Source organism: Mus musculus, chromosome 6, assembly GCF_000001635.26.
Source record: "Mus musculus strain C57BL/6J chromosome 6, GRCm38.p6 C57BL/6J".
Lineage (NCBI taxonomy): Eukaryota > Metazoa > Chordata > Mammalia > Rodentia > Muridae > Mus > Mus musculus.
In genome coordinates this window covers 87,068,704-87,081,953 of record NC_000072.6, presented here as the reverse complement: position 1 = coordinate 87,081,953, position 13,250 = coordinate 87,068,704, and the positions used below count along the sequence as shown (strand labels likewise).

Genomic DNA, 13,250 nt, shown 5'->3' with positions numbered 1-13,250 from the left:
CCACACATACTCTTTAACCTTTGCCTACTGGCTGGTCCTCTTTTTCACTGTTTTCTTTTTAAGGTAGGGTCACCTGGGCTGGATTCAGAATAATCTTCCCGCCTCAGCCTTGTAAACACAGAAAGTAGAGGTGTGAGCTACCACACTTGGCTCATTCTCACTGTGTTTGAGTTTCTGGGAAGAGGGCACCTAGGGGTAAGATTCACCTATGTGCATGTGGACGCTGGAGGTCAACCTTAGGTGTTCATCGGGAGCAACCCACTGGTTTTCTGTTGTTGTTGAGACACCGTCTCTCACTGGGACCCAGGGCTCACTACTGTTCTCTTTAGGAACATGCAGGACCCACCTATTTCTATTTCCCCAGTGCTGAGGTGCTTGTGCTGGGGCTGGGAACTCCCCTCAGATCCTCACGCTGAGTGAGAGCCAAGAAGCACTGTCCTGACAGCTACCCCCATGAGCACAGGTCCTCACTCTTACATTTTAACAAAAACACTAACAAAAAGTCAATAAAAGTCTAAATGTATGTAAGTCGATAAAAATTAAGAAACTGCCAGGTGTGGTGGCACACGCCTTTGATCCCAGCACTTGGAGGCAGAGGCATAGGCAGGCGAATTTCTGAGTTCGAGGCCAGCCTGGTCTACAGAGTGAGTTCCAGGACAGCCAGGGCTATACAGAGAAACCCTGAATCCAAACAAAACAAAACAAAACAAAAACAAAAAACAAAACAAAACAAAAAGAAACTGCAAACCTACGATGACGTATTTGTAATTTATGATTTACATGTGTGTGTGTCAATGGTGGGTGTGTACATGCCAGAGAGCATATATAGAGGACAGGGTGCAGCCTCTGGAATCAGCTCTCTCCTTCTACTATGGGGGTCCAAAGGATCAAACTTTGGGTTGTCAAGCTTGGCAGCGAATTCCTTTACCCACTTAGCTACCTTGCTGGTCCCAGTTTTCCTTTCTTTATATTAAATATGAAAAAAATCTATTTTCAATAAAAGAAAAAAAGAGAAAGTTAATTACTTAGCTGAGTACGTCTGCACACATGACGGTACAGACCGACAATCCCAAGACTTAGGAAGCAGGGCCAGGAGGATGAGGAAGCTAAACTCTCCTTAACTACAAGTTCAAGGGTAGCCTGAGATACATAAGATCCTGTCCCAAAAACCATCCAGTTAAAAATAAGCGTTAGGTGTCAGAATTTTATAATGCTCTTTTACACATAACATCTAAGCACCTTCCTTTGTTTAGTGGTGTCAAAGAACTTGAGCCGGTTTCCTGCCTACAGCATCAGATACCCTATATGTTAAGTGTTCAAGAACCCAAGACAATCTTGATAATTAGCTCAGACACAGAAAACACCCAGTACAGTTTCTGATACACAGCCAGAACACTGTGCTCAAGAGCACTGGCAGAAACTTGCACTGGAAGATGTTTCTCCTACGATGAATACAATGTGAACCTTCCGGCTTACAGACCCTGTAAGCCGCTTCCTCGTCAGCTGAAGGTGAAGGGCAGATGCTACTGCTTTGCCATGAAAGGTTTTACTTCATTTTCGTGTTTAAACTGTTTGTTAGGCATACTGTGCTGTGCACATGGTTGTTCTCCAGAGTGCAGTGTGGTTTCACACTCAATCAGTAATCTTCCCTGAACCACTCCTCAGTGTCTACGCTCCTGCCATGCTGAGGAGGCTCCTTCTCAGCCCACCCATTACCTGGGACCCTGACAGTTCTGCTGGACCCCTGGCTTTCACAGCCACCAGTCCCCACTGTATGCCCACAGCACCCCCTTGCCTCCATGCTTAAGGACCCTGTGTTCTAAGGTGCACCCTTCAGTAAACAGGGCAAAGCAGGCCAGTATCTTGGTCTCCTTAGATAAAAGCTGTTCCAAATCCAATCTGACCTGATAACAAGCGCTCAGCCTAGCTCCCCCACACTACCACTGAGTGTGTATCCAGCCGCCATATTCCATGTCGTCAGTACATAACGAGAAACTCATTATGATAAACACAAGCTACACCTCACACTTACAGTCTGAGATCTGAAAAAATTTACCCAGAAAATGTTAACTGAACTTTTCAACTTGATTTTCTTTTTATTCAGCCAAAGACAAAATTACTTGAAACACATAGGGGGCGGGGGAGGGAAGAAAAAAAAAAAAAACACTAACTAAGTCAGCAGTGTGGTAAAAACTTAAACATCTGCAATAACAAAAACTGCAAATTCTGCACATTTCCTAAGGAAACACCAAATTATCCATGGTCTGATGCTATGAAAGCCAGTGCCAGCCGTAAGCCAACCACTGCTGCCGGCAGAGGGGGGGACTTGTATGCAGGCTCATTACTGAGCCGGTGATGGGAGCACTGAGCAACTTCTGTGATTACTTAGAACATAGAAACTCACATTCACCATTCAGAAATAATCTGAATGTAAAGCTTATTTACAAAACCCTATGCCAAGAATATCTAAGACAGCTGAAAATAAAACTAATTTGAAATCTAAGAAAAATGAAGCTGTATTATATTGCCATACTTCTTTAAAATTTTTTACATTTATTTATTTAGAGGGTATTTGGGGTACAATAGTCCCTACATGTGTGGAGGTCAGAAGACAACTTATAGGCAGTTGGTTCTCCCCTTCCCCTACACGGGTTCTGGGGAGCAAACTCAAGACTATCAGGCTTGATGATGTTGGTAGTAGGTATCTTTTCCTGCTGAGACCCTTGCCAATACTCACTAAAACTGAGTCACTTTAAAAAGAAATCACTAAGAAGATGCTTGCTTGCTTCCTTATAAGACGGAAGCACTGGGAAGCTAAGTGATGCATACAAGAGACTTCACTGCACTGGGGCTAGGAGCAGGTACCAGTCCATGTTAGAGACACCCCTGGAAGGTCGTAGGACCTCCTCCTTTTAGTAAGAGCTGGTCTAATGAGGGGTCCTTTGGTCACCTTGGAAACTGTCTGGGAAGGATCTTGTGGGACCTCTGACTCTCAGATCATCTCTGCTCTCTTCATTCTCCTCACCATGGAATGAGAGTCTAGCCGGAGCAAAAAACCATGAGGCTATCTAACTTCGACCTGACCCTCCCGAGCTATGAACTCACAGAAACCTCACTCCCTCAGAATTAGCTGTCTCAAGTATTTTGTTATTATAATGTGAAGCTGACTAATGCAGCTTTGCAACTTCCTATAGATCTTTGTTTCAATTTAAAAAAGAAAAAGTAAAAGGATTTGCTTTCAAAGAAAGACCTGCTGAAACTAATAACAACATGAACAGCTTCAAAGGTGTCACACTCGATGAACGCCAGTTACAAAGCACAAGTATCATAAAACTCCCATTCATGAGAACTATCTGGAAAACGACAGTACTTTAGTAAGAAAAAGTAGTAGTTATGAGCATGCGGGTGGAGGTTTGAGTGAGCACAGAGGTGAGCCCAGTCTCCTAGAACTGTGTGTGCCCACAGCTGCACAACCGAGTAAGTCACACATGACAGTGCAAAGCTGTAGAAAAGACTAAGGGTGGGTGTTAAGGTCACTGTAACCACTCCATGCATGCGAACCTTCATAGTAAAACGAGGGAAGGAAATTAGAGCTCTCGTAAGTGAAAGACTTACTCCCTTGCAACTCCTCGTCCTGTACGGCCACACCATGTGGAAGTGCAGTGGTTCACAACATGCTCTGGATGAGGAGCCTGTGTTCCCACACTGCACCAGGGCTGTCTCAACACAGCTGCAAAGAGCTAGCTATGCATTCACCAAGGATGAAGTCACATCTTATGATGTGAAGAAAATCTACATTTCAGCTATGTGGAAAGTATAGTAATACCAAGGCTCTCAAAACAAAAAACTCAAAAATTTTTAACAAGAATTATATATTTTCCTACAAAAAGTTTTCCATAAGACTTTATAGATTAAAGCCTAAACCACTGACAAATATCTTATTAGAGAATCAACAAAAAATGTTAAGCTTAAGCAGAAAAAAAACTAAACTTTCAAAATTATAAAAAGCAACATATTTGTGGAGAGTAATCTTTTATATCAATACAGCTTGCAAAGAGTTGGATATTTCTTACATTTATTCATATCTCAACTTCAAAGAGCAAAGCAGACTTATACACCTTTAAAACAAAAGTATTTTTAAGCTTCTACAGATGCACTATCTAAACAGAAACAGATGTATAAGTTTTAATGCTGGCCTGGAGAGATGGCTCAGCACTGGTTACTCTTACAGAGGTCCTGAGGTCAATTCCCAGCAACCACATGGTGGCTCACAACCATCTGTAATGTGATCTTATGCCCTCTTCTGCTGTGTCTGAGGACAGTGAAGGTGTATTCATATACATAAATAAGTTTTATTTATTTGACTGTGTGGGGAAGGGAGAGACGGGCATTGTGAGTAAGCATGCATGTATCCACACATGAGCTGTGAGTGCACACACATGTATGCACACATTAACTGTGAGTGCACATACATGTATCCGTGCAGATGCACAGGAGAGCAGGCCATCGGGTGTCCTGCTCTATCAATCTCTGTCGTGTTCCCTAAGACACAGTCACTCACTGAACCTGGAGCTAAGTTGATGACTAACAAGCCCCAGGGATTCCTCCTGCTCTCCTCCCTAAGAGAAGAGAGTACAGTAACTGCCCCACAGATCAGAGTCTCTTACCAACAGTATGGTTAAGTAACTTCCATGGAAGAAACCAAAAATTTACCTTTGTACTGGCCACGCCAATCTCAGGACCAGCATTAATATGAACCCCGCAATCTGTCTCCCTTGATATAGAACTGCCGACTGTATTTGTGATCCCCACAGTTAAGGCTCCTCTCTCCTTACAGTAACGAAGTCCCATCAGGGTGTCAGCTGTCTCGCCTGTGTAAAATGGACAACAGTAACAGAGAGCAGTTTCAGAGGATGCAGTTTCATACACGAAAAACCAACCGACTGCCATGCTTTTAATACTATCACTTGTTTTAAATAAAGCATAAGGCATGCTCTTATTAAACTTATAAGACATAGCCAGGCATGGGGCACACACCTTAAATCCTAGGGCTTGGGTTGAAGAGGCAGGCATATCACTGAGTTGGAAGCCAGCCTGGTCTACCTAGCTAAGTTCAGGCCAGCCAAGGCTACATAGTGATACCCTGTCTCAAACAACAACAAAACCTAGGATTTCTAGGATCAGTTTTTGTTTCTTATCTGAAAATTAAACTCTATAAGCTATATGTAAAAAAAGATGTTCATTTTTACTAAGTCTTAAAGAATGTATTAGTACAAGCGAAGACAATCGGTATTTACCAGGCCATCTGAAATGCCAGTTTAAGTGTCAGGGTTTTTTGGGTTTTTTGGTTTTTTTTTGTTTTGTTTTTTTCAAGACAGGGTTTCTCTGTGTAGTCCTGGCTGTCCTGGAACTCACTCTGTAGACCAGGCTGGCCTCAAACTCAGAAATCTGCCTGCCTGGGATTAAAGGTGTGAGCCACCACACCCTGCTAAGTGTCAGTTTAAAAGATAGGGTTGGCTTATTAGGAAACTTGACTTAAAATAACTTTTTCCCCTTCAAGTTTAAAATGAACACACCTGATTGACTAATGAAAAAGCAAACATCATCTCGAAAGACTGGAGTGTTTCTATCCAAGAAGTCACTGGCAAGCTCCACCATCACGGGCAGCTCGGTCAGCTCCTCCAGGACCTGACGGGTCTACAGGGAAAAGAACACACTCTGCCTTAGGACATCCTTTTTCACTGAACTTCTTTGGTCTCCACTTTTCTAATTACAAAGTGAGCACACAGACGAGAGGGTAGCTCCGTGGTGAGCACTGGCCTAGCTCACTTAAGGCCCTAGGCCCCACCACAGCACTGCCACAGAAAAACAAGGCATACATTTGGAAACCACTAAGAAACACAAATTAAAGAAAAAAATTAATGCATTCACCACCCTACTACTAAGAGATACGCACTGCTAACTTTCAGTGCAACTCTTTGAGAAAAACTACCAATGTGGATGCTCTATTTTGTTTAACACTAGACTGATCTGGAACTCAGTACAGAGCCAGCTGACCTCAGATCTGCAGTAAGTGCCTGTCCCAGCCTCCTGAGTGCTGGGATTGCAGGTGTCAGCCATAATTCTAAGCTCTATGAAAACATGCTTATAAGCAAATATATCCACAAATATGAAACATTTGAGCAGAAAAAGCACTGTTCTGAGTCAACTTGTGTATCACTAATTCTCTAATTCTAAACATATAAAATTAAAGTTAAATTGTAATAATGTACATACTCAGTGAAATTTAAAAATGTACTATATGTATAAATAATACTATTTCAAAAATGTGAATACATTTAAGAAGTTCTGTTTAGGGCAGCTCCTTGTTGTCAACTTTGGAGCAATGGAGCATGGTGTGAAAGAGGAAGCAACACGCTTGTGTTCAAAGGGAATTCCCAAGCCTTTTACTAAGTCGCATTCTCACTAAGTTCCTTTTATTCTAAAGGTCAGAAAATTACAAACAACAGAAAGCAAACCTTCAGGCACCAGTCTTTTTTCAGCCCTACAGATGTACAGGCACATGGTGGAACTTTAGTGCTGATAACAGACATTTTCTTCCTGTCAGCAGCAGCCTTTCACCTGTTCCTCAGGCCAGCCAGCCCTGCCCTGCCTGTCACTAGCCCCCTCCTTTATAGCACATTCCTCCTCTACAGCAACAAAACCACAAAGGCTGGAGCAAGAGAGCAGCTGCAGAGGACTGAGTTTGTCTCCCAACACCTGTGACTGAGGGCTCACAACCATGCATTCTCCAGCTCCAAGGAACCCTACACGCTCACACACACACACACACACACACACACACACACACACACACACACACACACACACAGCAAAAGAGAGTTAAGAGTGGGAGGGAAGAAAGAGAGAGAGAGAGAAAGGGGGAACACACACACACACACAGCAAAAGAGAGTTAAGAGTGGGAGGGAAGAAAGAGAGAGAGAGAAAGGGGGAAATTTAAACCAAAAACCCCTGCAAAGTTGTCTGTATTCCACAGCTCTTACACTTTTGCTTGCCCACAAACAGAATTGTTCTTCTGTGTTTGGTCCCACAATGATTCTAGTTTAGTAGTTTTTAAGCAATATGACAGCAACATAAATGCCAAGTATTTGAAAATTAAATGTTCCAATTTTTAATTACTTTTCTGTTGGTCTAATTTATTTGTAACTATTTCTAAGTCAGTTACTGACACTAGCAAGCTAGATGTCTTCCTTCAAATAAATGAAAATAAAAAAATTTCCCCCTAGATTACAAATGCATTATATTGGCATTTATCTTCAAACAAACAAACCTAACAACCTACCAGATATTTAAAAATAATGTAACCCAAAAGTATCTCATACTAATGTGTTGATGAGAAATACTTTACAAATAGTTAAATATTTTCATCCTAACCTAAAAAGATAACTATTTATGCTGCAAATGCCATTCTATGACCCGAAAGCCCACGAGGCAGTTAAACTCTGGAAAGCGTGCTGGTTTCAGACCAACTTGAGCGTAGGCAGTTGTTACTAATCGGGTACAGACACACTGAAAGAAGACATGTGCCTGTCACTCGCTCTTGACTATATCATGAAAGTAAACATTCAGTCTAGGATGAGTAGAATAAACAGCACTATTTCATAGGCTACTCACAAGAGATTTCTTACGTGCTTTCATTAATTTTGGCACATAGATCCCTTATGAAATCTCTCCCTTAGAGAAGACAAATGATTCAGAGAATTCTAACATAGCAATATTTTATACTCAAATTGAGGATCAGAGCTGAATGCAGCAGGAATCAAATGCTTTCTTCTGAGTAGGAAACCTGGTCACAAATGGACGTTACAGAGTTGACCTCATCCACACCTTCCTTAAGCTCTCACTAGCGTCTTTAACTTACTCTCTCTTCACGCTTATGAAATGCCGCCTTCTCAGACCAAGAAGTGTTTGGGGAGAGGATCTCTGGAAAAGCACAGCTTGCTGACATGTGAAGCTGGTAACCAGATATTTCACACATTCAATAAATGATTGGTGTGGTGGCCCTCGCCTACAGAGGCAAGGGGATGTGATTCCCAGGCCATCCTGGTCTACAAAGTGAATTCCAGGTCACCCAGGACAGCCAGGGTTACACAGAGAAACCCTTAGGGAAAAAAAGCTCTCGGGGTAAAAAATAAATATTTTGTGTTGCAGCAAATAAAAAATTATTATCATCAACTTTGGAAATTGATCTTAAAGTAAGAGACCTACACAGGCCAGGGTTTAACCTGCCTCCTTATAAAGTAACTACAGCTAATGCAATTTATTAAGAGGCCAACATGTCCCAGTTTCTTTACTGACAACCAACGTAAGTCCCTTTCACAGATTTCAGCTTTTAGAGGTTACTAGAATAGGACTGACATGCAGATATCCTGATTTCAACCCAACAGAACTGAAATGTGAAGGGGCCACTTACTGCCACACCAGCGTGGTAACTTGTGCCACAAGCAATAAGAATCAACCGCCGACACCGCTGGATCTCCTTAATGTGATCTTTCAAACCTCCCAAATTCACTGAAATAGAAATGTGTGTATATAATTACTTAGGAAAGATCAATATAAAACAGGGAATCACTTTTCATCAGTCTCCATTGTCGATGTGAAAAATTAATAATACTGTTTTAAGTAATTCATATTCCTTTTTGGAACTGGACCCTCCCCCATCTGCACTCACCTCACCCACCCACCAAGGCGTACAGACAGGCATGGGCTCTACTTTGAGTCACTTTTCATTCCTCTCTCTACATTAAAGACGACCTCAAAGGAAAATTATGGGGACAGAAGCAGCGGGTCAGTAGGCACTGAAAGCTGGATCTGGAGAGAGGATGACAAGAGGGCATAAGGAAGTTTCCCGAATGAGGATCTGTTGTGTGTCATGCCTCTGTTGAAGATAAGATTATGGCTGTTACAGAGGTCTATCAAACCCAGAATCTTATCAGGAAGCTGAGACAACAGAGTCACTGACACTCGGAGTTCAAGATAAAGTAACCTGGGCAACACAGCAAGATCCTGTCTCAGAAAAAAATTATAACAGAATGTTACATTTAGAATGATGAATTTGGGGCTGGAGAGATGGCTCAGTGGTCTAGAGGACTTGCTGCTCTTGCACAGGATACAAATAAGTTCAGTCCCCAGTCCCCACACAGCAGTTCACAAGCATCTGTAACTCCAGTCCCAGACAATCTAACACCTTTTTCAGGCACAGGCATGCACATGGTGCACATACCTACATACAGGCAAAACACTCACTCAAAATAAAAATAAGGAAGCCTTTTTGAAAAATAATGTTCTTAAAATGATGAATGTGTGTAGGCGAGATGACTTAGCAAGTAAAGGCGGCCAACCCTGATGGCCTCACTTTACCCAGGACCCACACGGCAAAGGAGAGAAACAACTCCGGCAAGCTGTGCTCTGACCTCTCCCTATATACTATCACACATATATATGTAATGTGTACTATCACATATGTACCCACACACATACACAAAACAACCAATGGAAGAAGATAAATGATAAAGTAAGGCTGGGAAGATAGGCTAACCCATAAATGCTTGTCACACACGCATGAGTTTGACCCCCGGAACCCATTTAAAAGGCTGAGGATGATGGAGAGTGCTTATAATCCTAGCTCTGGGAAGAGTAGGCAGAAGGATCCCTGGGGCTCACCGCCAGCCATGCCAGTCTAATCCACAAATGCCAAGTCTCAGTGAAAGACCCTATCTAAAAAAACAAACAAAACAGGGTGGAATAAGCCTGAGAAACAACACCCAAGGTTGGTCTCTGGCTTCCACATCAGCACAAGCAAGCAAGCAAGTGCACATATATATATAAATATAAACACACACACACACACACACACCCCTCCCTAAACACATGAACATAGGCAGGTACAATCAAATATACAAAATGATTGTTTTCATTATGTCTAATAAAGCTACCTAGAAAATTACATTATGTTTATTTCTACAAACTCCAAACTATGGTAATCTATTTTTCTAAGAGCACTTCTTGTCTTCAAAGAGACTAAACTACTGCCAGACCCTGCAGCCACATTTACATTGTGCAGAGATCGTGTAGGACTATGCATCCACCCTGCTAGTCTATGTATACTCAGCCTGTTTAACCAACCTGCCTTTAAGAGAACAATGTAACCAACTCTACTATGTGTTGGATTTCCCATGCAATCAGCTTTACAACTTAGGCTCAATGCACAGCCTTACTCTTAGATTATGGACTCTTCCATGGTCGACCGAGAAGAATAATGCATGTGTACTGTAGCAATCATTGCTGAGAGCAGCAAACAGGTTGAAAGCAACCTTAAAACAAACAACACATAAATGTTGGGAGCAACGTGTGCACATAGCTCTATGACCGAATGGTGTTCTGAGTCAGTAAAGTAACTTTTGTTAGGGATAACACAACAAACAGAGAGATCAGACACAACAGAGAAGGAACAGGGACAGACAGATCAGTCCTATAGGACAGACATGCTGCCAAGAGGCCACTAGCCACAATGGAGAAGCAGAACTCAAACTTGAGGTTCTTGGTCAAACTACTCCAAGAGGAAGTTCCTGTTCCCATTCCTTAATGCAACAGTGATGCATTTTGGTCCCTCAAGCCACCCCTCAGTCCAGAGAGGTTTTTTTTAATGTGGTACTGATGTGCATAGAATCCTGCAGTCCTGTTTGTATGCAAGCCCTCTTTTCTCTCAGTCTTTGCCATGGCTACTGACTTAACAGTTCAGTTCCAATGTTGGCCTCACTTGGACTGCTGGGACATCTCTCCTCTGCCCACCTACTGAAATCCATTGGATCATCTCTGAAGATGGTGATGGTGACAACAATATTCTCTCAGCAAGTGTGAAGACCTAATTTGGATCTCTAGCACTCACATAAAACGTTGGGCACAATGACAGGTGCCTGTAATCCCAGCATTACGAAGATGGAGACCGGCAAGTCCCAACATTAGGAAGGTGGAGCCCAATGACCAGCCAGTGCAGCCAGTCAGTAAGCCCCAGGTTCAGGAGATAAGGTGAAAGGTACTGAGAAAGGCATGCGACAGTGACCTCTGACCTCCACATTCACACAGACACACTTGCTCACATGTATTAGCCTCCCAGTCCCCAGACACCACCAAAGTAGAAACCAAACAAAGCAACAACAAAACTTGCTGCTGGTTTCCCAAATGACTTGGACTATAAACCACACTATTCATGTTTTCCAGGTCCCCTGTGAGCATTTCCAGGTTAACTTCTGTGCCTGCTCTTAATCAAAACACAGTGTAAGAGTACAGTGTTTGCACAGGTCTTGGTGTGCGCTACACTTTAGGAAGTATGATGTGTGTTCTATTGGTAAAATACTGTGTGCTGTTTGAATCCACTGAGAAACTGCCTCTGGAAATGGGGTTTTTCCCACCCCCCCACCCCCCACCATTTCAGGCCCAAGAATGTTTGTTCTCTCCAATCTGAAGACAGAATAGCCTTCTAAACACTGTGATAGGCACGAGAAAAAAACAGCCTAAGGAAAGCCATGGGAACAGCTCCAAGGAAAAACTATTTCTAACAGATGTTACTACTGTTTCCCCATAACAAACAAGTGTGTGCAGAGGGAAGGAAAAGCTGAAAAGTTAGAACCACCTCACCATCCCAGGTCTGTTTCTGCTCTACCCAATTTGACAATGCCCACTCTTGATACTCCGAAGCCTCCCCTTACTTGAGGGACCATTTTACCCTGACTAAACTCCAACTGACTGGGTTACAGAAGCCTTCCCAGTCAATTTCTGCTAGACATTTTGATATTTTGTTCTGTCTGTCTATCCATCATTTTCTACTGATTCTTTTCCTTTGGCTTGCCATATACTTCAGAAACTCAGCCATACAAAACCAAATGGATGGCTATAAGACAGAAAAAAAAACAAAAAACAAAAAAACAACGCCTGGAGGCTGGGGTGAGTCATACTCCATATAAAACAGACAAATTACATGAGGAGGGCGCACCTTTAAATCAAGAGGCAGCTGGAGATATGTGAGTCTAAGGCTGGCCTGGTCTTCAAAAGTGAGTTCCAGGCCATTTGGGACTATATAACACCCTACCCCTCCTCCCAAAAGAGCAGACAGTCTACCAGAGAAGGTAGTATTGCAGATGGAGATCAAGAACAGGCATGTTAAGACATGTTTCCTAAACTTAGTCAAGCAAATTCCCTGATGGCTTTTAGGCTAATTCTAGGAGTCCCCCAAGGTCTGAAATGACTTATGTACAATGTGTGAGACCCAGGCAGGCCTCTTGCTGCTCCTGCCTCAGCCTGCCAAGCATGTCATAATCTGGATAATGCTTTAGTCTAACTCTGACAACACAGCCATAACTAAGAAATAAATAGAAAGACTGCTTAGGAGGTGGGGTTCCTCAGGAGCGTCACTGAAGGAACACACCCATGAGTGACTGGCAATGTGACCTTTGGCAAACATTCAGCTGACAGTTCTGACGTCCCCGAGAACTCCTATCCTGTTTACATTAGACAACTCATATGCACGTAATACACGTAAGAGTTTTAAACACAGTAGCTGTCTCAGCGCTGGTGTATGACTCAGAAGGAGACGACACACATAGCACATGCAGGGTCCTAGTTTTGTTCCCCAGGATGTGGCACAGAGGGATTAAGACAACACAGTAACCACAGGAATAAAGGCATACCATGAAGTTCTCAAAGTCGGCCTCATTCTCTTCGCTTAGCAAACAGGTCTTTTTCCTGACTTAAGTTCCACGAATCCTTTGAGCACTGTGCTCTGGCCCTGGGTCTCCTCCCTCACAGATCTATGTGGTCCTCACGGTCCCACTCCTATTGCTCCTGTCTCCCCATTCTTCCTCTTTTCACTGTGCTCAGACAGATCGACATCGTACTGCTATATATAACCCAGGCTTTCCCTTCCCTGGCACCTACAGACCAGATAGCACCCAGACTTTAAAAGCTAATCAGCTTCCATAACAGAGGTGCCCCCTGAGCCCACCATCCACCTCCTCAGGACAGTTCCTCTCCCCAACTTTCCTAAACTGACTTTTATAATTCTTCAAATCCTAGACCTGAGACATACCCTAAACTACTGAGCATAAGCATAACAGAGCATAAGCCTCCTCATGGCTTTCACACCAATGCCCTCAGCTAATGCTCTTCCAGGCAGCCCAGTGTTCCCATCTGA

General features: G+C 42.9%; 1 protein-coding gene across 1 annotated transcript in view; it reads right to left on the bottom strand.

Moving 5' to 3' along the window:
• The window catches only part of Gfpt1 (glutamine fructose-6-phosphate transaminase 1), a 49,362-nt gene that overhangs the window by 10,254 nt on the left and 25,858 nt on the right, over nt 1-13,250 (bottom strand). The window contains exons 12-14 of the mRNA NM_013528.3: nt 8,475-8,572; nt 5,577-5,697; nt 4,714-4,871 (exon numbers count right to left, since the gene is read on the bottom strand). Coding sequence (NP_038556.1) covers nt 4,714-4,871; nt 5,577-5,697; nt 8,475-8,572 — 377 coding nt within the window. The remainder of the gene's footprint in view (nt 1-4,713; nt 4,872-5,576; nt 5,698-8,474; nt 8,573-13,250) is intronic.